The sequence below is a fragment of the Bos grunniens genome, chromosome 10 (genome assembly GCF_055505025.1).
Source record: "Bos grunniens cultivar Pamir isolate PY7600 chromosome 10, Bosgru_T2T1.0, whole genome shotgun sequence".
Taxonomy (NCBI): domain Eukaryota; kingdom Metazoa; phylum Chordata; class Mammalia; order Artiodactyla; family Bovidae; genus Bos; species Bos grunniens.
In genome coordinates, this window is record NC_141174.1 from 93,393,958 (window position 1) to 93,421,342 (window position 27,385).

At 36.5% G+C, this 27,385-nt stretch overlaps 1 protein-coding gene across 2 annotated transcripts in view; it reads left to right on the forward strand.

Annotated features, from left to right (window-relative positions):
* Positions 1 to 25,352, forward strand: part of TBCA (tubulin folding cofactor A) — a 214,018-nt gene extending 188,666 nt beyond the window's left edge. For both annotated transcript variants that reach the window (XM_086323149.1, XM_086323148.1), the window contains exons 2-4: positions 11,695 to 11,800; positions 22,961 to 23,047; positions 25,088 to 25,352. In XM_086323149.1, coding sequence (XP_086179275.1) covers positions 11,711 to 11,800; positions 22,961 to 23,047; positions 25,088 to 25,168 — 258 coding nt within the window. In that variant the 5' untranslated portion in view covers positions 11,695 to 11,710 and the 3' untranslated portion in view covers positions 25,169 to 25,352. The remainder of the gene's footprint in view (positions 1 to 11,694; positions 11,801 to 22,960; positions 23,048 to 25,087) is intronic.
* The last annotated feature ends 2,033 nt before the right edge of the window (positions 25,353 to 27,385 follow it).

Here is a 27,385-nt window from a genome sequence, read left to right on the forward strand (position 1 = left end):
CAGACAAGCAAAAGCTGAGAGAATTCTGCACCACCAAACCAGCTCTCCAACAAATACTAAAGGATATTCTCTAGACAGGAAACACAAAAATGGTGTATAAACTCGAACCCAAAACAATAAAGTAAATGGCAACGGGATCATACTTATTAGTAATTACCTTAAACGTAAATGGGTTGAATGCCCCAACCAAAAGACAAAGACTGGCTGAATGGATACAAAAACAAGACCCCTACATATGTTGTCTACAAGAGACCCACCTCAAAACAGGGGACACATACAGACTGAAAGTGAAGGGCTGGAAAAAGATTTTCCATGCAAATTGGGACCAAAAGAAAGCAGGAGTCACAATACTCGTATCAGATAAATTAGACTTTAAAACAAAGGCTGTGAAAAGAGACAAAGAAGGTCACTACATAATGATCAAAGGATCAATCCAAGAAGAAGATATAACAATTATAAATATATATCCACCCAACATGGGAGCACCACAGTATGTAAGACAAATCCTAACAAGTATGAAAGGAGAAATTAACAATAACACAATAATAGTGGGAGACTTTAATACCCCACTCACACTTATGGATAGATCAACTAAACAGAAAATTAACAAGGAAAAAAAAAAAACAAACATGTATCTATAAAGCTCACTAAAGCAAAGCACAGTAAAATGAGGTATGGCAATAAAAGGCGTTAAATTTATCAAAAAAAAAAAATAAAGTGCTGAAAAATTAAAGCTGTCAAAAAAAAAAAAAAAAAATCCTAGTATTCTTGGAGAGCAAAGTCCCATGCCCGAGGCGCATGGGAAATTAGTGCTAACTTATCATTGTTTAAAAAAAAAAAAAAAAAAAGAAAGTCAAAGAGGAGAGTGAAGAAGTTGGCTTAAAACTCAACATTCAAAAAACTAAGATCATGGCATCTGGTCCCATCACTTCATGGCAAATAGATGGGGAAACAATGGAAACAGTGAGAGACTTTATTTTGGGGGGCTCCCAACTCACTGCAGATGGTGACTGCAGCCATGAAATTAAAAGACTTTTTGCTCCTTGGAAGAAAAGTTATGACCAACCTTGACAGCATATTAAAAAGTAGAGACATTACTTTGCCAACAAATGTCCGTAGTCATGTATGGATTTGAGAGTTGGACTGTAAAGAAAGCTGAGCGCTGAAGAATTGATACTTTTAAACTGTGGTGTAGGCACAGACTCTTGAGAATCTCTTGGACTGCAAGGAGATCCAACCAGTCCATCCTACAGGAAATCAGTCCTGAACATTCATTGGAAGAACTGATGCTGCAGCTGCAACTCCAATACTTTGGCCACCTGATACGAAGAACTGACTGAATTGAAAAGCCCCTGATGCTGGGAAAGATTGAAGGCGGGAGGAGAAGGGGACAACGGAGGATGAGATGGTTGGATGGAGTCACCAACATGATGGACATGAGTTTGAGTAGGCTCTTGGAGTTGGTGATGGACAGGGAAACCTGGCAAGCTGCAGTCCATGGGGTCGCAAAGAGACACCACTGAGTGACTGAACTGAGGCATAGAAGTTATCTCTTTCATTGTATACTTTCTCAAAAATCACTGTATTTGTCTTCTGAAATTTTGTGAGTCACTTTTGTTCCACTTCAGAATTGTCTTATATATCTCTTTAAATTGAAAATGTTAAAAGACAATGGTGAGATTTTTAGACTCAACTTTTTATTCCTTCAACAAACGTTGAGTGTCTGTGCTGTGCTGTACTAAGTTGCTTCAGTCATGTCTGACTCTTTATGATCCCAGGAACTGTAGCCTGCCAGGCTCCTCTGTTCATGAGTTCTCCAGGCAAGAATACTAGAGTGGGTTGCCATTTCCTCCTCCAGGGGACCTTCCCAACCCAGGGATCAAACGCATATCTCTTATGTCTCCTGCACTGGCAGGTGGGTTCTTTACCACCAGCACCACCTGGGACGCTCCCATTGAGTATCTACTGTGTCAGTTACAGATCAGGAACAGAGTACACATACAGCCTAATCCCATCCTCAAGGAATTTAAGACCTAACAGGTAAGACTTGGTTTTAGTGTAGTATGGTACATGCTGAGATAGTTAAGTAGGGGTTGGATAGAGTTGAGGTCTCGAAATCAGCGGTCAGCAACCCTTTTTTGTAAAGGACCAAGAAATGTATATTTTAGACTTTGGGAGCCATATTTGTCACAACTGCTCATCTCTGCTGTCATTATGTGAAAACAGCTATAAAGGATACGTAAATGAGTGAGTGTGGCTGTGTTCCAGTAAAACGTTATTTATGGGCACTGAAATTTGAATTCCTGTGATTTTAACATGTCACATTTTTTTTTTTTTAGTTTTTAACCTTTTAAAAATATGAAAACTGTATTATACTGTCAGACCATACAAAGACAGATGGCAGGCCAAATTCAGCTCATTGGCCATAGCTTGCCAACCCTTATTTTATACCTTAGAATTACAGAATATTATTGAATGTGGTTCTATCTGATAGCTTATCCAGTCCTAGCTACTTTTATTTACTAGAGGAGTTTACTAACCTGTCATCTTAAGGAATATTGAAAGTGTCATTGCTAATCCCAGTGGTTTCTGATTATCCCTGATATTCTGAATACTAATTGTGATTCTGTTAAGATAATAAAAGCAACAATAATAATCTGTTACACTGATGATATGCATGTTTCCCAGCACACATGTTCTAAACTTCGTTGCTTACAGGGTCAAGTGTAAGGCTTGGGTGTTTGAGAAACAGGGAGTTGTGTGCATTGTGGAGTTGTGGGGCAGCTGAATAGCAGCACATGTGAAACAGCACCTCATCTGATACGGGCAGCAGCCTTTGCTTAGTTCCATCCAGCAGTATGAATGCAGCCCTGATAATTCCCTGATGAAAAATATCCAAGAGAAGCCAGAAATCCAGACTTAAATCTCCCAGTTGTTTAATTTGGTGGCAGATATGTTTGGGGTTCTTTTTTCATTCTTTCTGTGAATAAAATTAAACCCTCTTTAGGTCTCATTTCAGCAACTGGCCATCTGTGTCCTAGCAAGTTTCATTTTCTGTTTCAAAGGAACTTTTAGAGAAGTATCTATAGTGATACACATTAATGATTTTATTTTGAAATTTTAAATCTCAAAATATTTTTATCTTAATACTGAAAATTATTATTAAAGCAGTTTTAATCTATAAGTCAAATGCAAATTTCTGTACATGCTTTTCACATGTTCAGCTGTTGTTAAGTCTAGGTCTGAATATATCCACTACTTGCAGCTGTCTCCTATAGCTGAATTTATGGTCACAAGCTTTTTTTCTTTTTCTTTTTGTTAATATCTTTATTGTGATGTAATTCATATACCTTATAAATCACCCACTGTACAGTCTTTCTTTTTAGTATATTTACAAAATTGTGCAACTGTCACCACAGTCATTTTTAAAACTTTTTTTTTTAAATCTGTTTTGGCTGCGCTGGGTCTTAGTTGCAGCACACGGATATTTGGTCTTCATTGTGGCATGTGGAGTCTTTCTTTAGTTGTGGCCTGTGGATCTAGTTCCCTGACCAAGCATTGAACCCAAGCCCCCTGCACTGACAGCGGGGAGATTTAGCCACTGGACCAGCAGGGATTAGATCTGATAGAGTGCCTGAAGAACTATGGATGGATTTGTGACTTTGTACAGGAGGCAGGAATCAAGACTGTCCCCCCCAAAAAAGGCAAAATGGTTGTCTGAGGAGAACTTACAAATAGGTATGAAAAGGAGAGAGGTGAAGGGCAAAGGAAAAAAGGAAAGATATAAGCATTTGAATGCAGAGTTCCAAAGAATAGCAAGGAGAGATAAGAAAGACTTTCACAGTGATCAGTGCAAAGAAATAGAGGAAAACAATAGAATGGGAAAGACTAGAGATCTCTTCAAGAAACTTAGAACTACCAAGGGAACATTTCATGCACAGATGGACACAATAAAGGACATAAATGGTATGGACCTAACAGAAGCAGAAGATATTAAGAAGAGGTGGAAAGAATACACAGAAGAACTGTACAAAAAAGATCTTCGCAACCCAGATAATCACGATGGTGTGATCACTCACCTAGAGCCAGACATCCTGGAATGTGAAGTCAAGTGGGCCTTAGGAAGCATCACTACGAACAAAGCTAGTGGAGGTGATGGAATTCCAGTTGAGCTGTTTCAAATCCTGAAAGATGATGCCGTGAAAGTGCTGCACTCAGTATGCCAGCAACTGTGGAAAACTCAGCAGTGGCCACAGGACTGGAAAAGGTCAGTTTTCATTCCAGTCCCAAACAAAGGCAGTACCAAAGAATGCTCAAAACTACCGCACAATTGCACTCATCTCACACACCAGTAAAGTAATGCTCAAAATTCTCCAAGGCAGGCTTCAACAGTACGTGAACTGTGAACTTCAAGATGTTCAAGTTGGATTTAGAAAAGGCAGAGGAACCAGAGATCAAATTGCCAACACCTGTTGGATCATTGAAAAAGCAAGAGAGTTTCAGACAAACATCTACTTCTGCTTTATTGACTATGCCAAAGCCTTTGACTGTGTGGATCACAATAAACTGTGGAAAATTCTGAAAGAGATGGGACTAGCAGACCACCTGACCTGCCTCCTGAGAAATCTGTGTGTAGGTCAGGAAGCAACAGTTAGAACTGGACATGGAACAACAGACTGGTTCCTAATCGGGAAAGCAGTATGTCAAGGCTATATATTGTCATCCTGCTTATTTAACTTATATTCAGAGTACATCATGAGAAATGCCGGGCTGGATGAAGCATGAGCTGAAATCAAGATTGCCAGGAGAAATGTCAATAACTTCAGATGTGCAGATGACACCACCCTTATGGCAGAAAGCAAAGAAGAACTAAGGAGCCTCTTGATGAAAGTGAAAGAGGAGAGTCAAAAAGTTGGCTTAAAACTCAACATTCAGAAAACTATGATCATGGCATCTGGTCCCATCACTTCATGGCAAATAGATGGGGAAACAATGGAAATAGAGATTTTATTTTAGGGGGCTCCAGAATCGCTGCAGATGGTGACTGCAGCCATGAAATTAAAAGACGCTTGCTCCTTGGAAGAAAAGTTATGACCAACCTTGACAGCATATTAAAAAGCAGAGACATTACTTTGCCAACAAAGGTCTGTCTAGTCAAAGCTTTGATTTTTCCAGTAGTCATATATGGATGTGAGAGTTGGACTGTAAAGAAAGCTGAGCACCAAAGAATTTATGCTTTTGAACTGTGGTGTTGGAGAAGACTATATGAGAGTCCTTTGGATAGCAAGGAGATCCAACCAGCCCATCCTAAAGGAAATGAGTCCTGAATATTTGTTGGAAGAACTTATGCTGAAGCTGAAACTCCAATACTTTGGCCACCTGATATAAAGAGCTGACTCATTTGAAAAGACCCTGATGCTGGGAGAGATTGAACGTGGGAGGAGAAGGGGACGACAGAGGATGAGATGGTTGGATGGCGTCACCAACTCAATGGACATGAGTCTGAGTAAACTCCGGGAGTTGGTGATGGACAGGGAGGCCTGGCGTTCTGCAGTCCATGGGTTGGCAAAGAGTTGGACACGACTGAGCGACTGAACTGAACTGAACTGAACCACCAGAGAAGTCCCTGGAAGATTTTTATTACCACCAAAGCCTTCAGCTCTTACCATCCTATTTCCCCCATCCTTGTTGTTGTTTTAGTCCCTAAGTGGTGTCCAGCTCTTTGCAAACCCATCATCTATATCCCTCCAGGCTCCTTTGTCCATGAGATTTTCCCAGGCAAGGTTACTAGAGTGGGTTGCCATTTCCTTCTGCAGACAGTCTTCTCCATCGAGGAATCAAACCCTCATCTCCTGGATTGTCAGATAAATTCTTTACCACTGAGTCACCAGGGAAGACCCATCCCCCATCCCAGGCAATCTCTGTTGTTTACCTTCTGTTGTTTACCTTCTGTTTCTGTAGATTTACCTATACTCTAAATAGAATCATAAAATATGTGGCCTTTATGGGTGGCTTCTTTCATTTAGCATAATGTTTTTAATGTCCATCCAGATTATAACATGATCCAGTAATTCGTTTTTTGTATGCTATTATTCCATTGTATGGTATACCATGTATTGTTTGTCCATTCATCAGTTCATGGACTGTTGAGTTGTTTCCACTTTTTACCTGTGCATGCATAATGCTGCACTGAGCGTTCATGTACAAGTTTTCATGTAGACATCTGTTTTCATTTCTGTTGGGTATATACTTAGGAATGGAATTCCTGAGATATGTGGTAACTCTGTATTTAACTTTTTGAGGAATGGCCAAGCTTCCAAAGCAGTTGTACCAGTTTACATTTCCACTGGCAGTGTTCGATGGCTTCCGTTTTTCTACATTCTTGTTAACAACAGTTGTTATTATCTGACTTTTTTACTATGAATTTCCTAATGGGTGTGAAGTGCTATCTCGCTATGGTTTTGATTTGTATTTCTCTGATGACTGATGATGTTGAGCATCTTTCCATTTGCTGATTGGGCACCTGTATATCGTCTTTAAAGAAATATCTATTCAGCTTGCCTATTTTTTAATTGGATTTTTTAAAACTTTTTTAAATTAATGAGTTGTAGAAGTTCTTTATATATTCCAGATACAGGTGTCTTATCCAGTATATGCTTTGCAGATATTTTCTCCCATTCTGTGGTTGTCTTTGCACTTGCCTGATAGTCTTTTGAAGCACAAAATTTTTTGATCTTGATGAAGGTCAGCGCTTTTTTTTTTTTTGCCACTTTAGTTTTTAATTGAAGGATAATTGCTTTATAGAATTTTGTTGTTTTCTGTCATACATCAACAAGAATCATCATAGGTACACCCATGTCCCCTCCCTCCTGAACTTCCCTCCCAGCTCCCTCCCCACCCTACCCTTCTAGATTGTCACAGAGCCCCTGATGAGTTCCCTGAGTCATACAGCAAATTCCCACTGGCTGTCTGTTTTACATATGGTAATGTAAATTTCCATGTTACTCTCCATACATCTCACCCTCTCCATACATCTCACCCTCTCCTCCCTTCTCCTCCCTGTGTCCATAGGTCTATTCTCCATGTCTGTTTCCCCATTGCTGCCCTGCAGATAAATTCATCAGTACTGTCTTTCTAGGTTTCACCTATATGAGTCCGTGGGGTTGCACGACTGAAACGACTGAGCGTGGCATACGATGTTTATATTTCTTGTTCTGACCTACTTCACTCTGTATAATAGGCTCTAGGTTCGTCCACCTTGTTAGAACTGACTCAAATGGCTGTAATATTTCATTTTATATATGTACCACAGCTTCTTTATCCATTCATGTGTCAGTGGACATCTTGGTTGCTTCCACATTCTAGCTATTATAAATAGTGCTGCAGTGAAAATTGGGGTACATGTGTCTTTTTCAATTTTGTTTTCCTCAGGCTGTATGCCTAGGAGTGGGATTGCTGGGTCATACGGTGGTTTTATTCCTAGTTTTTAAGGGATCTCCATACCGTCCTCCATAGTGGCTGTATCAGTTTACATTCTCACCAGCAGTTCTCCACACCCTCTCCAGCATTGATTGTAGGCATTTTTATGATGTCCATTCTGACCAGTGTGAGGTGGTATCTCATTGTAGTTTTGATTTGCATTTCTCTAATAATGAGTGATGTTGAGCCTCTTTTCATGTGTTTGTTAGCCATCTGTACGTCTTCTTTGGAGAAATGTCTGTTTAGGTCTTTTCCCCACATTTTGATTGGATTGTTTGTTTTTTTGGTGTTGAGTTGTATGAGCTGCTTGTATATTTTGGAAATTAATTCTTTGTCAGTTGTTTCCTTTGCTATTATTTTCTCCCATTTTGAGGGTTGTCTTTTCACCTTGTTGGTCATTTCCTTTGTTGTGCAAAAAGGTTTTACATTTAATTAGGTCCCACTTGTTTATTTTTGTTTTTATTTCCATTACTCTAGGAGGTGGGTCATAGAAGATCTTGCTTTGATTTATGTCATTGAGTTTTCTGCCTATGTTTTCCTCTAGGTGTTTTATAGTTTCTGGTCTTACATTAGTTCTTTAATCCGTTTTGACTTTATCTTTGTATATGGCATTATGAAGTGTTCTGATTTCATTCTTTGGCATGTAGCTGTCCAGTTTTCCCCACATAACTTACTGAAGAAGCTATGTTTGCTGCATTGTATAGTCTTGCCTCTTTTGTCACAAATAAGTTACCTATAGGTGCATGGGTTTAAGGTCAACATTTTTGTTTCTTGTGCTTTTGGTGTCATATGTAAAGCTCCAAATCCAAAGTCATCAAGATTTACCTACATTTTTCTTTCAAAACTTTTTATAACTTTTGCTTTTTATATTGATCCATTTTGAGTTAATTTTTGTATGTGGTAAGGGGAAGGAGGTAGAAATCATATGCTTTTAACCTCAAAAATCAAGCCAAAGGTAAAATGTCTGAAAATACTAATAAATAAATACACAAATGTGGCAGGAGACACATGAAACAAGACTGCCAAATTGTTAATAAATGTTAAGATAGGGTGATGATGTTAATAAATATTAAGACGGAGTGATGAATATGACTGATCTACGTATTTAAAATGACTTTATGTCCATACATAGACAGTTAAATGGTTTGTTCTCATTTGGTTATTATTACCCTGATAGCCGTCATTTCTTAAAATGTCTCCTTATGTATGTCCTTTTCTATTGCTTTTTTATGTATTTATTTTGCTTTTATATATTTATTTATCTAACTGGTAAAAGTGATCAAATTTTGAACTTGCTGTGTTTCTCTGTACATGTGGGTTTGTAAGGCTAATAAACATTTTCAGTTAATTATGCCTTTAAAATATAATAAGTTATGGCTTTATATTTATTTGTACTTTAATAGCATTTGAAAACTAGCAAAAGAGATCAGTGTTTAGAGAAGTACAGCTATTAGATATATTTTGGTATCTTTCTAATTGAATTTTGCTTTATTCCAGAAAATTTAGAAAATATAGCTAAAGGAAAAACTAGCAGACTTTAAAATAATTTAAAATTGTGCCACTCAGAAATTAATTATAAGCATCTAATTTTTTAAATAAAAGTAATACTTAACATATGGGGGGAAAAACCCTGAAACTTTTATTGAGAGGCATAAAATGAAAGCTTATTTACCTTCCAGCTGACCACCCCTACCCCACATCACTAGGGCTTTTCTTCTCAGGTAACCACAAATAAAGAGTTGCCCAGGTATCCTTTGTTACTTGTTATTTGAGAATCTTTTGTTGTTTGTTTATATTCATGGCAGCGTAAAATTTATGCCTGTTTGGTACTTTTTTTTTTTTCACTTTGAGATATGTCAGGATGAGGATTTAAAGGTCACATTCTACTATAAATACTGTTAACATTTTGTTATATTTCTTTCCATCTATATTGCTAATGCATGATCATGAAGGACAAAGATGAGCCTTGCTTGTACAACTCAAAATTCCGAACTGGAACATTTTAGTGTTTTAATATTTAGTATGCATTTTATGTGGTGATTTAAATCCAGACTTTAAATCTAACTTTAAAACCTTCTAGATAGTATGACAAAAGATTTTTTAGATTTGTGAACTTATTTTAATTCTGTTAGAATATGAAAATTGTATCATTTTTTGAAATACATTTAATCTTCCTTTCAAATGATTAGACAGAAGCTATGCTCTAGTTTGATTTTAAAATTCCTTCCCAGAACATAGTTCTAGAAGTAAGTTATCAAGCCAAGGGGAGAAAGCTGCTTTTAATAGGTATGGAACTGTGAACATTTTTTCCTTCTGTTCCTAAGATAATATGTATATAGGTATATTAGTGTTTTCTTGAACTGCACTTTTCTTTTACATTAAAAGTTTGATTAACGAGAACTAGGGGAGAGTGCACTATTATGATTAATTGAATTTTGATTATCTGAGGGATAATCAGTAGAACTTTGTATTGCTCTGTTCTTTATTGTCAAAAATCTTCCTGATCTCTATCAATACCTTTTCCTGCTTTAATAAATACTTGTTTCCCCTGCTTGTCTGTGCAAGAACCATATCTAAATTATATATCCCAGTCCCTCACACAAAGAAGATCAGATGTAAAATTAAGTACATGACAAATACTTTTTAAAGATTTTGTTGTTGAAAATAATTTAATCTTTCTTTCTTTGGGATTTGGCATGCAATATTCTGACTCCTTTCCCAACAAACTGAGCTTTTACCATTATGTTGTTTCAGGTATGTGTGTAAAAGTTTGGATCGGTTCGGTTTAGTTCAGTTCAGTCGCTCAGTCATGTCCGACTCTTTGCGACCCCATGAATCGCAGCACACCAGGCCTCCCTGTCCATCACCAACTCCTGGAGTTTACTCAGACTGATGTGCATGGAATTGGTGATGCCATCCAGCCATCTCATCCTCTGTCGTCACCTTCTCCTCCTGCCCTCAATCCCTCCCAGCATCAGAGTCTTTTCCAATGAGTCAACTCTTCGCGTGAGGTGGCCAAAAGTACTGGAGTTTCAGCTTTAGCATCAGTCCTTCCAGTGAACACCCAGGACCGATCTCCTGTAGAATGAACTGGTTGGATCTCCTAAGGGACTCTCAAGAGTCTTCTCCAACACCACAGTTCAAAAGCATCAATTCTTTGGTGCTCAGCTTTCTTCACAGTCCAACTCTCACATCCGTACATGACCACTGGAAAAACCATAGCCTTGAGTAGAGCCATAGATGGCCCCAAATAGTCAATAATATGGTACTGGCCCTAAAACAGACACTTAGATCCATGGAACAAAACAGAAGTCCAGAAATGAACCCACACTCATATGGTCAATTAATCTGTGACAAAGGAGATAAGAATATACAATGCAGAAAAGATAGTCTGTTCAATAAATGTTGTTGGGAAAACTTCATGTAGAAGAATGAAACTGGAGCACTTTGTTGCACCATATTCAAAAATAAACTCAAAATGGGTTAGACTTGAATGTAAGATCTTAAATCATAAAACTCCTAGAAGAAAATATAGACAGTCACCTCATTTACTTTGGTCTTAGCAGTATTTTTTTGAATATGTCTCTTCAGCAACATAGATGGACCAGGAAGGTGTAGATGCTAAGTGAGATAAGTCAAACAGAGAAAATGCCAAATGATTTCACTTACATGTGGAATCTAAAAAACAAAACAAATAGACTCATAGATACAGAGAACAAACTGGTGGTTGCCAGAGGGAAGACAGGTCAGGGAAGACAGACCAAATAAGTGAAAAAGATTAAGAGATACAACTTTATTGGTTACAGATGATGTATAATTATGGTGATGATCACTCCATAATGTATAAAAATATCAAATCAGTATATTATGAACCTGAAACAAGTATAGTATTATTAATTATAACTTAAGTAAATCAAGCAATAAAGAAATGTTATTTTTACATTGTAAATACAATTGCTATAATGGAATGTGTTTTTAATTAAAATTTTAAGAATACTATGCTTTGATAAGTTGATTTGCTTTAGTCAGGTATAAAATTTGAGAGCATAAGGCTCATACATCTATGGCTAAAGTATTTTTCTTCCCTTCCTTTCTCCCTGTCTAGTTACATATGCTTTTTAAAGTATGCTTTATAGTTACATTGTTTCTTTGTTTCTTGTTGTCAGTTGCTAGAGAGAAAGTTAATTCTCTGAAACATTTTTGGTTTATTTATAGATTGGTCAAAGAAAAAATGATGTATGAAAAAGAAGCAAAACAACAAGAAGAAAAGATTGAAAAAATGAAAGCCGAAGATGGTGAAAATTATGCTATTAAAAAACAGGTAAAATTATTATTTAAGATATAATTTTACCTTAAGACTTCAGTCTACAGTTCCTGTCTAATTTCATACTATCTTATAACTTTAAGTACCATCTTTGTGACCATTCATTTATTTACACAGCAGATATTTATTAAACCCCTGCTACTGGCCAAATGCTATTTTAGGCACTCTTTCAGATGTGGCATTAAAACAAGAAAACAAACAAACCCAGATTCCTGCTTACTTGGCATTCATTCTCGTGCCACTGTCTGTCTCTGAGCCCGATAGAAAACATTCCAGAAGCATGCATTCAGTGATCACCTCTTGCCATGTCTTATCCCTTGTGCGTTCAAGCTAAGAATCTTGGTCTTCCCTCAACCCAGCTCATCGCCTCCAAAGAAGAAGCTATTCTCGCTCTTGTTCCCCCACTCTCAATAAATGGTACCTCCGCTTACTCAGATACCCAAACCAAAAGTTACAGGTCTCTTCTTGATCCCCAAGTCCTCTTTCTTTCTCCCTTGATTTCTTTCTCTTCTGCCACTATCCTAGTCCAGTCCACTATCATTTCTTGCCTGTACTACTGCAGAAGCCTCCTTGTTTATACTCTGTCTCTTGATAACCCTACATTCCTTTCATACTGCAGTAGCCAGGTTGATCTCTTTTGAATGTGTATCATATTACTTATTCCATTACCTAAAATCCAGTGTCTAATGAATTTAGAATAAAATCCAGATGACACTAGGTGAAAGGAGAATATACAAGAGCTTATATAGATAATATCTCATGACTTGTTTTTTCAAATCAGCTTTATGAACTCACAGTGGTTTTTATCATATAAATTTTGTTATATAGAATGGTAATAATGCATCCTTAGCTCAGTGGTTCAGACAGGAAAACATCTGTCTACAATGTGGGAGACCCGGGTTCGATCCCTGGGTCAGGAAGATCCTCTGGAGAAGGAAATGGCAATCCATTCAAGTACTATTGCCTGGAAAATCCCATGGACAGAGGAGCTTGGTAGGCTACAGTCCATGGGGTCGCAAAGAGTCGGACACGACTGAGCGACTCCACTTCACTTAGCTCAGGCTTAATTAAGCAAAATTAATCCCTTAAAATGGACTTCTCTGTAGGTAGTTGCTTTCTGTGTTGCCAAAGGAATGCAGTGGCACCTGAAATGTCTTCTTTCTGCAGGCTGTCCAAAAAGAGAACTTTCTTATTTTCTTGACTTTCCGGGAGAGCCTGCCTTCCTTTGTGTGTGATACAATAAAGGACATTTTTATGAGGGAGGATTTGTAAACAGGTATGTGGGTATAGTATGTCCCCCAGTATGTTTTTTGTAAACTGCTCTTCATAAGGATTTACATACATAATTTAACTTTTTGATTCTTAAAATTATGTTAAATGTGTTTTGATAGCTTCTTCCATAATTATTCATATCCCCTTGTACCTCTCTCACTACGGTACTCTATTGTTTTCCCACATCTAGTGAGGAGCATTGTAACATTGTGTATCACGTATTTCACCCAGGTTCTGCTTGGATCCCATCCAGCTTGTTTTCCCACTTGTGTAGTTCAGTTTTTTTCCCGCTCAGTGCTTTTTGTCACCAATAGTCTGTTTTAAAATAGTCCTATAGCTAGAACATGAGTTGTAAGTTACATGGAATGGGGAATGTGTTTCCTTTCTAAACGTTTCTGTGTGCTCAGTTGAGTCCAACTCTTTACGACTCTGTGGACCATAGCTCCTCCGTCCATGGAATTTTCCAGGCAAGCTTACTGGAGGGGTTGCCTTTTCCTACTCCAGGGGATCTTCCCAACCTAGGAATCAAACCTGCATCTCTTGCATCTTCTGCATTGGCAGGCGGATTCTGTACCACTGCACCACCTTTCTAAACACAATTCTACAAACAGTGCCACAGATTATCACAGAATCTGTTTTATTTAATTTTTAATATTTGTATATTATCTTTCAATAAAATTACTGCTTGATAGGTAAGAATTAACTCTATTGAATCCTGTGTTCTAATTGTTATTTGATGATATTAGCCACTTACTGGCAATATCATTGATTGCATATGCAGATATAAAAGGGAAAAAGTGAGTGAAAGTTGCTCAGTCGTGTCTGACTCTTTGCAACCCCATGGACAGTCCATGGAATTCTCCAGGCCAGAATACTGGAGTGGGTAGCCTTTCCCTTCCCCGGGGGATCTTCCCAACTCAGGGATCAAACCCAGGTCTCCCACATTGCAGGCAGATAGATTCTTTACCAGCTGAGCCACAAGGGAAGCCCAAGAGTACTGGAGTGGGTAGCCCATCCCTTCTCCAGCAGATCTTCCTGAGCCAGGAATTGAACCAGGGTCTCCTGCATTGCAGGCAGATTCTTTACCCGCTGAGCTATCAGGGAAAATATTTGTTCAAAAACCCTTTCTACACTCAGCCATGTTAAGATTCTTTTGTCACAGTGGTCATGGTTTATAACATGATTTCCTAGATTCATAGTCAGCCTAGTACTTAAATTTAAGACTATCATCCCATATCTAATTACAGAACAATAAATTTTTCATGTTTGCTAGTCTCAACCTGCACAATATACAGTTGTCCAGTTTTGTTTCAGAGTCTCACTGAACTTTGTCTTTCCTCTCACTCAGCCTACGTGCCTTTCTCGGTCCCTTTCCCTAGCGCCTGTGCTGTTTGTGCAGCCATTTATGTTTTTCTCGCATGCGAGGGGAGTTGCGCTGCCAGAAGCACTGCTCTGTCCCTACTTGCCTACTGCTTTAAGGCCAGTCGTTGCTTCTTGACATTTGCTGACGCCCCTCATAAGAAATAGCAAGAGAGCCAAATGCCAGATTTTGTGGGTTCTCTCCTGTTTTCCCTGTATTTCCTCCTTTTCTGGGCTAAATGCCGTCTGCAATCACTTCTCACTGTCTTGGCTTGACTCTCACTTGGTTCCATTTGCTCTGGCTTTCCTGAATCTTCTGAACCAGCCCTGTTTTATAACATACACATACAGTGCTGTCCCTGTCAAACTTCTTACCTGAAATTGATTACCAAAATTGTTCTCTCCTGGAGTAGGCCTCATTTTGGTTCTTTTAAAGTAAACTAGGCAGAAGTTTCAGGGCCCTAGCAAGCCACAATACCAAAGAGTCATTCTGCTGTCCTTTGTTCTCTGCTAAAAAGTATAACACAATATTCAGAAGTTAACTGAATACTGATGTTAGCCTTCTTCTGCTTATGATACTCCTCTTTTCCTCCACCTTCCTCATCATACTTAATTTTTACATGAACATGAGTTTTCATTTTTTGAGATAAATGCCCAGGTAATTTCTGGGTTATGTTAGTACATTTTTTGCTTTAAAAGAAACTACCAAGATCTTTTCTGAGTGGCTGTATTCGTATCATTTTATGTTTCTATCGGTCATCTTTGATGGTTTGACTTCTCCACATCCTTGCCAGCATTTGGTGTTATCACTATTGTTTTTTAAATTTTGTTTCTTTTTGGCTGTGCCAGGTCTTCATTGCTGCCCCAGACTCCCACTAGCTGCAGTGAGCGGGGCTTCTCTTCCTTGGCGTGTGCAGGCGCTCACTGTGGTGGCTTCTCTTGAGTGGAGCACAGGGCTCTCAGCTTCTGCGGTTGCCGTGTGCAGATTCTAAAGCGCTGCACAGCAGGTGTGCTGCGCGGCCTTAGTTGCCCCGTGGCATGCAAAACCCTCCTGGACCAGGGTCAAACCTGTCTCCCCTGCATTGGCAGGCGGACTCTCAACCACTGGACCACCAGGGCAGTCCTGGTGTTATCACTGGTGTTTTCACCATTTTAATTTTGACATTTACCCATCACATCTACGTGATTAGTGTATAGTGACAGCTGATTTTGCTTTTAATTTGAACTTCCCTAATGACTAATAGTATAGAACTTCTCATTTGCTTATTGCCCATCTGTATATTCTCTTCAGTGAAATGTCTATCCATGATTTCTGCTCATTTTCTAATTAGATATTTTGTTTCTTTCAGTTTTGAGGATTTTTAATATTTTCTAGATAAATGCCTTTGTTGGATATACAGTTTTCAGATATTTTCTTTTAGTCCTTATTTTGTCTTTTTACCCTCTTAATACAATCTTTTATTGACCAACAGTCTTTAACTTTGAGAACGTCTCCTTTACAGCTAATGTACCCTTTTGTGAATCATACTTTTGATGTCAAATCTAAGGCCTCTTTGGCTAGACTTTGGTCATGAAGATTTTCTTATTTTCTAAAAGTTGTGTGGTTTTATTTATCTCTTACATTCACGGCTTCAATTGAGTTTGAGTTAGTTTTTATTTAAGGTATACATGTGTGTGTGCTTAGTCGCTCAGTCGTGCCCAACTCTTTGTGACTCCACGGAATGTAGTCCACCAGGCTCCTCTGTCCATGGGAATTTTGCAGACAAGAATACTGGGAGTAGACTGCCATGCCCTCCTTCATAGGATCTTCCCAACCCAGGGATCAGACCCAGGTCTCCAGCATTGCAGGTGGATTCTTTATGGTCTGAGCCACCAGGGAAGCCCATGTAAGGTGTGAGGTTTAGTTAAAGACTCATCTTTGTGCCTGAGTGCCCAACTCCAGCAGCATTTGTTGAAAGGGTTATATCCTTCCTCCACGGAAATGCTTTTGTTCCTTTGTCAGAAACCAGGGGGACTTGTTTGTGTGGATCTATTTTCGGGTTCTCTTCTGGTCCATGAATCTGTGTCTAACTCTACCAGTACCACACCATCTTCACACTGGGAAGAGTGAGCCCTCTCACTTGCTTCTTTTTCTCTCAGAATTATTTCTCCTATTCTAATTTTTTTGCCTTTCCGTAAAAATTTTAAAATAATGATCTCCATTAAACCTGGAGATCAACTTGGGGAGAATTAATGTCTTTACTATGTTGAATCTTCCAGTCAGTGAACATGGTAAGTCTCTCCAGTTAATTTAGGTCTCATTTCTTTCTTAGAATTGGGTTGGCCAAAAGGTTTATTTGGGTTTTTCCAAACGAACATTTTGGTCAACCCAATATTTTGTAATTTTCGGCATACAGATCCTATACATGTTTTGTTAGATTTAAACCTAAGTATTTCATTTTTTTTTGAGGGTATTATAAATGGTATTGTTTTTAGTTTCACTTACCAATGCTATATTTGTTATTAGATATAAAAGTGCAGTCTTTTGTGTGTTGATCTTAAAACCTGCAACCTTGACTTTGCTGACTTCACGGATTAGTTCTGGGAGTTTTGGGTGGATTCCTTCTGACTTTCTACATAACAATCTTGTCATTTGCAAATAAGGACAGTTTCATTTGGGGCTTCCCAGGTAGCACCAGTGGTAAAAAACCTACCTGCCAATTCATGAGATGTAAGAGACGTGGGTTCAGTCCCTGGGTTGGGAAGATCCCCTGGAGGAGGAAATGGCAACCCACTCCAGTATTCTTGCTTGGAAAATCCCATGGACAGAGGAACTTGGTGGGCTACAGTCCATAGAATCACAAAGAGTTGGACACGACTGAGCGGCTAACACTACACTATGGTTTCACTTCTTTTAAATCTGTATGTCTTTTATTTATTTTTCTTGCCTTGTTGCTCTGGCTGGAGCTTACAGTGCTATGTTTAATAGGAGAGTAAACGTACTTATCTTGTTTTCAGTCTTAAGGGGATAGCATTTAGTTTTTTACCATTATGTAAATGTTAGCTATAGGGGTTTTGTACATGGTCTTTTTCAAGTTGAGAAAGTTCTTTGTTTATAGTTTTGTTCAGTATTTTTGTCATGAATAGGTATTGGGTTTTGTCAAATGCTTCTTCTGTGTCATTTGGTAAGAGCACATGAGTTTTCTTCTTTGGATTGTTGAAACTGTGAATTACATGGATTAATTTCTAAATATTGAACCAACCTTGATTGTGTTATATAATTCTCTTAATTCTTGGATTTAAATTGCTAGTATTTTATTGAGGATTTTTGCATCTAAGTTTATGGGAAATAATGGTCTGAAGCTTTTTTTATTAAGTTGGGAAGTGTTCCCTCTTTTTTCTTGAAAGATTTGTATAAAATTGGTGTTAAGTGTTTAAATATTTGAAAACATTGTTCAGTGAAAGCATCTAGGCTTAGAGAGCTCTTTTTCAAGAACTTTTTAATTAAAAATTTGATTTATTTAATAATTATAGAACTGTTCAGTTTATCTGTTGAGTTTTGGTGGTTTATAGTTTTCAAGGAACTGGTCCGTGTCTTCTAAGTGGTTGAATTTATGAGCATTATGAACATTACTGAGCATTATGAACATTTGTGAGCATTATAAAATTACTTTTAGCATTTTTTTTCTCATTTTGTTGTTTGTGAGATCTGTACTGACATTCTCTCTTTTGTTACTGATAGTGGCAATTTGTGCCTTTTTACTTAATATTTGTCAGTCTTAACTAGAAGTCTATACCACAAATAAAGCTTTGTTTCATTGCTTTTTTCCCCTCTGTTCTCTTTCTATTTTTCATTTTATTGATTTCTGTTCTTGTGTTTGTTATTTCCTTTCTTCTGCTTCTATAGGTTTATCTTGCTCTTCTTTTTCTAAGTTCCTGAAGTAAAAACTTAGCTGTTTAATTTGAGATCTTTCCTCTTTATGAATCTAAGCATTTAGTGCTCTAAATTTCCCTCTCAGCATTGCTTTATCTGAAAATCCCAGAAATTTTAATATGTTGTGTTTTCATTTATCTATGTATTTCTCTGTTTCCTTAGAGACTTCCTTGTTGTGACCCATTAGTTATTTGGAAGTATGTTGTTTAATTTGTAAATGTTTACAGGTTGTCCTGCTGTCTTTCTGTTACCGTTTTCTAATTTTATTCCATTATAGTCAGACATGTACTGTTTTATTTCAGTACTTTTAAATTGGTTGAGGTATTTGTTCATTTTGTTTGCTCCTTTTGGTCCAGGATGCAATGGACACCCACTCCAGTCCTCTTGCCTGGAGAATCCCGTGGATGGAGGAGCCTGGTGGGCTGCAGTCCATGGGGTCGTGAAGAGTCAGACACTACTGAGCAGCTTCACTTTCACTTTTCACTTTCATGCATTAGAGAAGGAAATGGCAACCCACTCCAGTTCTTGCCTGGAGAATCCCAGGGACGGGGGAGCCTGGTGGGATGCCGTCTATGGGGTCGCACAGAGTTGGACACGACTAAAGCGACTTAGCAGCAGTAGCAGCATAGTGTACTATAGAAAATGTTTCATAGGTGCTTGAGAAGAATTTGTATTTTTGTTTCATAGGTGTAGCGTGTTCTATAAATGTCAATTATATCTTTTGATGGTGTTACTGGGTTCTTTTATATCTTTGCTATTTTTTTTTTCTCTAGTACTTCTGTCATTTGCTAAAACTGGAGTATTGGAATCCTCAGCTGTATTTGTGGCTTTGTCTCTCCTTTTAGCTTTATTGTGTCTAGTTTCATGTGTTTTGAAGCTCTTTTTTAGTATATACACATTTAGGATCACTGTGTTTTCTTGATGGATTGATCATTTTATGATTATGTAGTATCCCTCTGTGTCCCTCATAATTTTTTACTCTTAAGTCTATTTTATCCAGTATGAATCCAATATGAATATAGTCACTCCTGTCTTTCTTTTTTTTACTATTTGCATGGTATATCTTTTTTCTATTCTTTTTTTAACCTATCTCTTTCATTTGAAGTGAGTTTCTTGTAGACCTGTTTTTAGCTGGTAAATTTAGACCATTCATGTTTAAGTAATTATTGGTATGTCAGTGCTTAGACCCCAGATTATTTTTGACTCATAGGATTCTTCTTTCATCCTTAAGCATTCATCAATAACCACAAAACACAAGTCAAATGAACTTTTTCTTTCTATCTGTCTGTCTGTCTGCTTCATGGCATGGTGACTGGGTCCTAAGAGAAGTGTTTCCCAAAGTGATCATTCCAAGAGATCCATGTAGAAGCTACAGGGCTTCTTAAGATGCAGCTTCAGGTCTTCAGTTTCAGAATGCCCCTTCTGCCACATCCTGTTGGTTTCATAGTGCCAGACCAAATTCACTGTGGGAGGTGCCTGCTCATGGGCAGAAAAACAAGGAGGTGATGCCATGGGCTCTGTCTCGGCTGCTGACTGCCGGCGCTACGAACGCACATGCTGGAGCTGAAATCGGGCTGTAATTCACAGCCGGTTAACCAGCTGATCACACTCAGAGTTGGCTTTATCGTTTGTAAATTGAGGACACTAGACTGGATGACATCCCAGATGTGGTTATGTCCTTTCTAACTCTATGTTTCTGTTTCTTAGATATCTTTTTCCCCAGTTTTATTGAGGTAAAATTAAAATGTATATACTTAAGCTGGGTAGCTTGATGGTTTGATGTACATTTACCTTGTAAAATATCTACCATATTCATGCTACTTAACATATCCATCACCTCACAGTTACTGTTTTTTTTCTTCATCAAATAGGTTTCTTAACTTGTTTATTATCACATTACCATTTTAGCACCATATAAAAGAAGAGACTTAACCATTGTTCCAGTAATCTCTGAACTACTCTTAGAGCTCAATTTGACAAACTAATACAGTTACCATTGGTTCCAGAAGCAGCCAGTATCTAACATTAGACTGTCTATAGATTATTATAGGTATAGCCAGCCCTGCATAAATGATCTGGATCATTAAAGGAGCTAGAAACCACTGGCTAGGTTATTTCACACACTCTTCTCTTTGAAAAATTAAAGATCTGCTAATAGGTTTTTCCTTTCCAATGTATGTATGTTTGATTATGACAGAAACTGATAATATTTTAGTTCATTGGTTTATTCACTGTTACAATGAGTCTTGCTAAGCTTCCCCCAGGATCCTTAGTTAAACTCAGTCTTGTCATTGTCAGCACTAAAATAAACTGACAGTTTATCCAGATATCTTAAACAGAGGCACCATTCATTTGACTACTTCCAAAAAGAACACTTTGAATGGTAATACTTTTTTCATTTATTCACGTGTTTTGAGGGGTGTCTTTACTGTATAGTCATACCTTATATACTGTCTTTTTAAATTATTCCTGACAATTGTAATTCACTGTTGAAATTATATGAAGTATATGATTTGTGGCCTTGATAAAGATGTGGTTTATGGATCCCAAACCATAGTTATCACTGTACTGTGTGAAGTACAGTGAAGCAGTGTTAAGTGTTTATTTTCATGTTTATTCTCCCATATGGATTGGAGGATGAGGCCTTCTCTTTTTCATATTTATATCCCCTGTACCTGACATCCTGCAACTATATAGTAAGCTTATTGTATGAAATGAGGCTGATATATGGGAGAGACTGAGCTTTGGCCCTTCTTAAGTCAAAATCCTATTTGATTAATTGAGGGATATAGAACAGTAATGAATAGAAGGTACTTTGGACAGCATTGTTTAAAGTTCATTTCAGTAACAACACTAAAGCTTGCCAAATAAATTTTATAAGTATACATTTTGGCTTATCATGTGTTTGACCCAATTCTTTATTTTTGTTTAATCTTGTTTAATTCCTATAAACTACGGGGGTCCATAGGAGAGAAAATATGAATTCCTTACCCAATTAAATGTCCTGTCACTGACTTTTCACATGTATTCAAACTAACCAGACACACAAAAAATTGTTAGTGGCTCAGTCGTGTCCAACTCTTTGCAACCCTATGGACCAGACTCCTCTGTTCATGGAATTCTCCAGGCAAGAATACCGGAGTAGGTTGCCATTTCCTTCTCCAGGGGGTCTTCCCAACTTAGGGTCGCATCCAGGTCCCCTGTATTGTAGACAGATTATTTACAGTCTGAGCCACCAGGGAAGTCCTCAAAAATAGATTAATGGCAATGATTGAATTGCCATGGTATGGTATGAATAGCTATAAAATAAAGTCATGATCCTGTGTTTGGAATTTTCAACATGTGCCTTATTAGCAAAAGAATTACAAGTTCAGCAAGAGATTTCACCTAAGAAAAGAGATGTGGATAGAGAGCATTGCTGTATATTATAATTTTAATTTTTATTTATATTGTGAACAATGGTAAAACTTTTGGGAAAAGGAAGAAGGCAGTGGGATTCATTAAAGTTGCTATTAGAGTATAATAGGATTATGGTTACCATTAAATTATGTCATTTGTTTTTAATGTGAGTTAGATAATAAAGCTTCTAGGTTAAAGATCAAGATTTTGTAGCCATTTAACCAAAGGTATTTGACCAAACATTACTCTTTGGAAATAAATGTTTCATTGATCTCTGTGTCTCTTTCTAAGACTAGTTTAAGGAGATAAAGCTTCATATTTCCTTGGGAAAAAGACTTATTTGAGGTCCAACATCTGATACTAATATATTTACCCTCTTACTGATTGGGTTTCCCATTCATCCATTTGATTTTTTTCTTCTTTTTATGATTTGATATATTATAGTCCAGCTTCAAATGGTGAATTTTTAAGTTGAGAAATATCCTCCAAAATAAAGATTCCTGTGTTTAATTCTGTAGTGTCTGTCTTTGGGAGAAGTAGAAGTTCAGATTCAGAGGGGTGCCTGGTTGGTAATTTGGATCAAACTGCATGGGGAGAATAATCTCTCCCCTAAAATGAAGCACAGGGATAAGTAATAACTTTTTATGCATGATAAGCATCAGAAATATGAACCTGCTGGTCTTTGCTTTTCATTTTTCCTCACCTCTGTCTTTCAGTTAGAACCTCCTGCAGTGTGCACACGATGTGATCAATAACTCAATAACTTTTTTCATGCAGTAATTATCTCCATGTGATATTATCTGAGCACTGTTTTTCTTTATTACTCAAAAGATGCAGGAGATATTTATATAACCAGCTGATCCCATTTTGGATAACGGTGCTTTGTGACAGCAGGAGAAACAGTTTATTTTAAATAACCTTTTTAAATAAATGCTCTATGAAAAGCTTTCAGAGTTAATTTTTACTTAGCGTGAGAAGGTGATTACCGAAAAGGTTTAGATCGAAAACTTGTACTTTGTATATTTTACAGTTTGATAGTCATTCTTTTGATAGTCATTCTTTTTTAAACACAATTAAAATTAAAATATTGAACCATTTAACATAACCATAATTTTTTTCTGATTCCTCTAAATCATTTTGTATATTTTCAGAGGTGTGAGCTAAATGTGTAAGTTCTGCCATCTCTGCGTGTCTCATAGGTTGTTTCGTTACAGGCCGAGATCCTGCAGGAGTCCCGGATGATGATTCCAGACTGCCAGCGCAGGTTGGAAGCGGCGCACACTGATCTTCTGCAGTTATTAGTAAGTAGTACTTCTCTGTCTTATGTTTCAATGTTTTTTCAGTCTAATACATCAAAGGCCAAAATTTTAACTCTTTGACACTGAAAACTAGTTGGTGACATTTTGTTTACTTGCTCAGTGTATTTTTAAATAATTAATGGAGTTTAAGTCGTGTTTAAGTTATGCGTTCAGTAAAAGTACTGTGTCAGCATATTCACTGTATTCATTTAAACTGAGTTGAAATATATTTGAGTTATCATGGTATTCATAGTACTAATATTGTCCAGCAGTATCTTGAATGATTTGATTTTCACACATAAAGATCTTTTTTAATACATTAAATGTAAGTATTCTGTTTGATGTTTTAAAAGATCCAGATGTTTCAAATGAATTTAGGCTGTTTTACAAAGGATTTGGAATTCTTCCCAATTCAAACCTAAAACGATTTGAGAGAGGAAAGAAAACCCTGTATGGTAATATATAGGCAGTCCTTTCATATTAACTTGGAGCTGGTAACACTCTTTATCATACTTGATAGTATAAATGTCTTGTGATATAGTAGCAGAATCATTTTAAAAAGGGATTCTAAGAAAAATGAGAAGTTCTTTTTTATATTTTTTAAAAAAGATAAAAGCAGAATACTGTATACAAGCCAGTTATTATTGCTATTTGATGATAGTTTGATTTCTGTCATTTCCTTTATTAACCTTTAGTTTCTAGTTCTTGAGCTAATATTAATTACCAGCTACATAGCTGTCTCCTGTTCATAGTTGTTTCCTATACATCAAACATAGTGAGGCTTTTTCAGGTTGATCATATGTATATATTCTTGGAAAGAGAATGAGATTTGTTTTCCCACCAAAATAATATCAGGACTAAGTCTGTAGAAAAAACGAAACAGAGAAATACTCACATTTTACTTTACTTTTGAAACAGAACTCGTATTTATCTGTAGAAACCTTTTAAAAGCAGGATAACTCTCTTCAAAGCCAAAATGAAGCTAAGTTTTTAAAATAAAAGAGGTGAAATAATGAAAGCTGGAAATAATTACTCTATTAAAATATTACCCGGAACAGAAGCATCATTTGTATCTCCTGACAATTGAAATGCTTTTTTCTCTCATGAATGTAGTAACCAAGAAAGTAATAAAAACTGCTTAAAAAATTGTATTGTCTTTGGATGATATATTTGTGTGTGAGCATATATTCAGCAATGTCTGTACCCTCGAAGGGCTTATATGTTCTAACAGAGAACAAAGGTGTGTTCAAGTGTAATAGAGAAGTTTAAGAAATTCTTACCTGTAGTCTGAATTAAGCAAATCCTCAGTCATTTTTCCTTTAAAATTTCATATTAAATACACGTACACACACTTTATCTCCTCTTCCCTCTAGCTGTTTGTATATATTCATCTTTTATTGAGTGACCTGAATTGCTGACCATAGCTTTGTTTACTAAAAAATCAAACAAAATATGCTATACTCTGTGCTTATTAACTTACATTATTTCATTTATCTGTTACAATTAAATAATAGTTTTGTGTATGATATACCAAGGAAGAACTCAGTCTTTACATGTCAGAAACTGAAAGCTGTTGTTTCCATGTAGTAGGGTATATAATACTCATCAATAAGAAGACAGTTCACTTTTCTGATTCAAAGACTGTACTTAACTCTAGTGTGACACCTGTAGCCTTCTTTGTCATTGTGAGTAGCTGTAGGATTATTTCGGTCTGAGTGTCATCATGTATGTAATGCATTAGTAAATAATTTTTTTACTGTTAGTGCATTAATAATAACCCCATTTTATTGTGTTAATAAAGTGAGATACAATGTTTTATTTTTTTTCTGAGGTTTTAATTAATTACTGTAAGTGGCTTTAGATGACCATGTTTTTTGCTTATTATATAAGAATATACAATATTGTATATTATGTATAACAATATATAAAAAATATATATTGTTTTAATTTTTGAGCTGCTTATCTTGATAGTTTGTAATATCTGAGTAATTAGTACTGAAGTTCAAGAAGAATAAACCTAATTTTTATTACATTTAATTTCAGGAGAGTGAAAAAGACTTGGAAGAAGCTGAGGAATATAAGGAGGCACGTTTAGTACTGGATTCAGTGAAGTTAGAAGCCTGAATTTTTCTGTACAGGGTATTTTTTGCAATCCTAGGATCCATTCCACAATTCATTATTTTTGACCACTGCTATGTGTTCAAGTAGTATGAAAATGTGATTCTTTTTATGCAGTGCATATATTTTTCTTTGCCTAATTTAATGTGTCAAATAAATGAGTTCATCTAATAAAATTGCTTCTTTCATACTTTACAGAGTATTTTAATTAACCTTTTAGCATTAAGTCATAGCCATTTTTGACAGAGAATTAAAATCTGTTAGGTTCTATTTAAAGTCTAGATGTTTTGCTGCTTAAGCGTGAATTAAATTAAAAACAGGGTGATTTTTTCTTCTAAGATAAATATCCAAATTTTGAGTATTTTATTCTGAGTAGCATACAACTCCCAGATAAGAAAGTAACAACACGGGACTTCCCTGGCAGTCCAGTGGTTCAGACTCCATGCTTCCAAGGCAAGGGGTGAGGGTTTGGTTCACGTTGGCCACGTGGCATGGCCAGAAGACTAAAAAAAGGAAAAGTAAGGACTTCTCTATGGATGCAGCCTTACATATTTATTTCTTCACAGTGAAAGTCCAGCATTTCCATTGCTATGAACTGATAGGAAACACTTAAATCTTTTTCCAGAAAAATGTATACAGAAAACACCAACCATTTAAATCTTTAAGAATAAAATGTTTATGAATAATAAAGAATTGAATTGTGTTTTAAAGGAATAATAAATGTTGCCAGTACTGAGAAATAAATAAATAAATGTTGTACCATGCTGGGAAATGTTAAATGGAAAGGGAACCTCTGATTTATAGCTTTTGCTGTTTTCTGTAGTGTAAATACTCCCACTGTGACCAATTTCAAGTGACTAATGTGACATCACCGAACAGAATTGGGAAGGTTCAAGCTAGCTCAGCTACAGCATGCACTGGTCCAGCCAAACCTGAATTATCTTGATTGACTAGAAAAGGGTATTGTTGCATCACAAAGCTTTTTCCTAGTACTATTGTAAACCTATAACTTAATCTTTTGAGCTTATTTTTTTTAAATATATGATACTTGTTTTATTATATTTCTAGAAAATATGTATGGGCCTTATGTCACCAACCTAACATGAACCATGATCTAATGAACCAAAATAGTAATACATTTATACTTTAAAACTCATAATTGAAAATATAAGAAAATGAATTTTTGCTGCTATAAAATACATACTTATAATATGGTTGATCAGATTTTGGAAGTTGCAGATGATAACTAGAAACTAACATTTATTGAATCTGAAAAAGATCAGAGAAGAGAAAAATAATACTATTCTTTAATATTATTTCTAAAGCCTGCTCTGTTTAAAAGCATAGAATGTATCATTTATAAAATAAAACTTTCACTCATTTAGAAAATTACTTCATCAGAGAATAGCATATATCTGAAGCATTTCTAAATTGAAATGTCATCATTTTAAAACATATTACATGCCATTTTAAAGTATTTGAGGTAGAAGAGGGGAAGGGTGAGGAAATAAAAACTATAATTACAATGTAAAATTTTATACTAAGATTCAGTATTAGAGAGTTAAGGATCAGGAGAATTGAACTCCTTAGATTATCTTGTGGTTTGGTGTTAAGAACAGGTGGAAGTTTTTTGGTTTCAGGCTTGTGTTTTTGCTTTTGGCATATTGAGTTTTTAAATTCATTGAAACATTCTGAGAATTGTTGACATGGTCCAGTTGTTCTTGTGGCCAAGAGGCACATTAAGAGCAGTTATAATCGATTAAGCATTAACTTGTTTTTAAGCTTTTATTTAAAATCTTCTATTTGTGTAACAATAAGTAGAAATTTCCTAAACTAAGACCTCTAATTAACATAGCAGCTGCTCAATAAACATTTGTAGAAAAAGTGAAAAGCAAGAACATGTCTAACATCGGGTCTCCTGCATTGCAAACAGATTTTTTACCACTTGAGCCACAAAGGAAGCCTGTCCAACATGTGGAATGAGACAGAGAATGCTCTGGAGGATTATGTCTCATCATAGACAAAACACAGTAATAGAATGCTTTTCAAGCTGTTTTGACCACAAAGCACAATAAGAAACACATTATTTTCTATAGATGCATAAACAGTATATAGCTATATAAACTTCTTTGGTTTATATCTTTTTCAGTTTCTTAGATCTCAAAGCAGTTGTCTCAGTGAATGTGTGCTACAGATTTACACGGTACAGGCATGAAGTGTCAC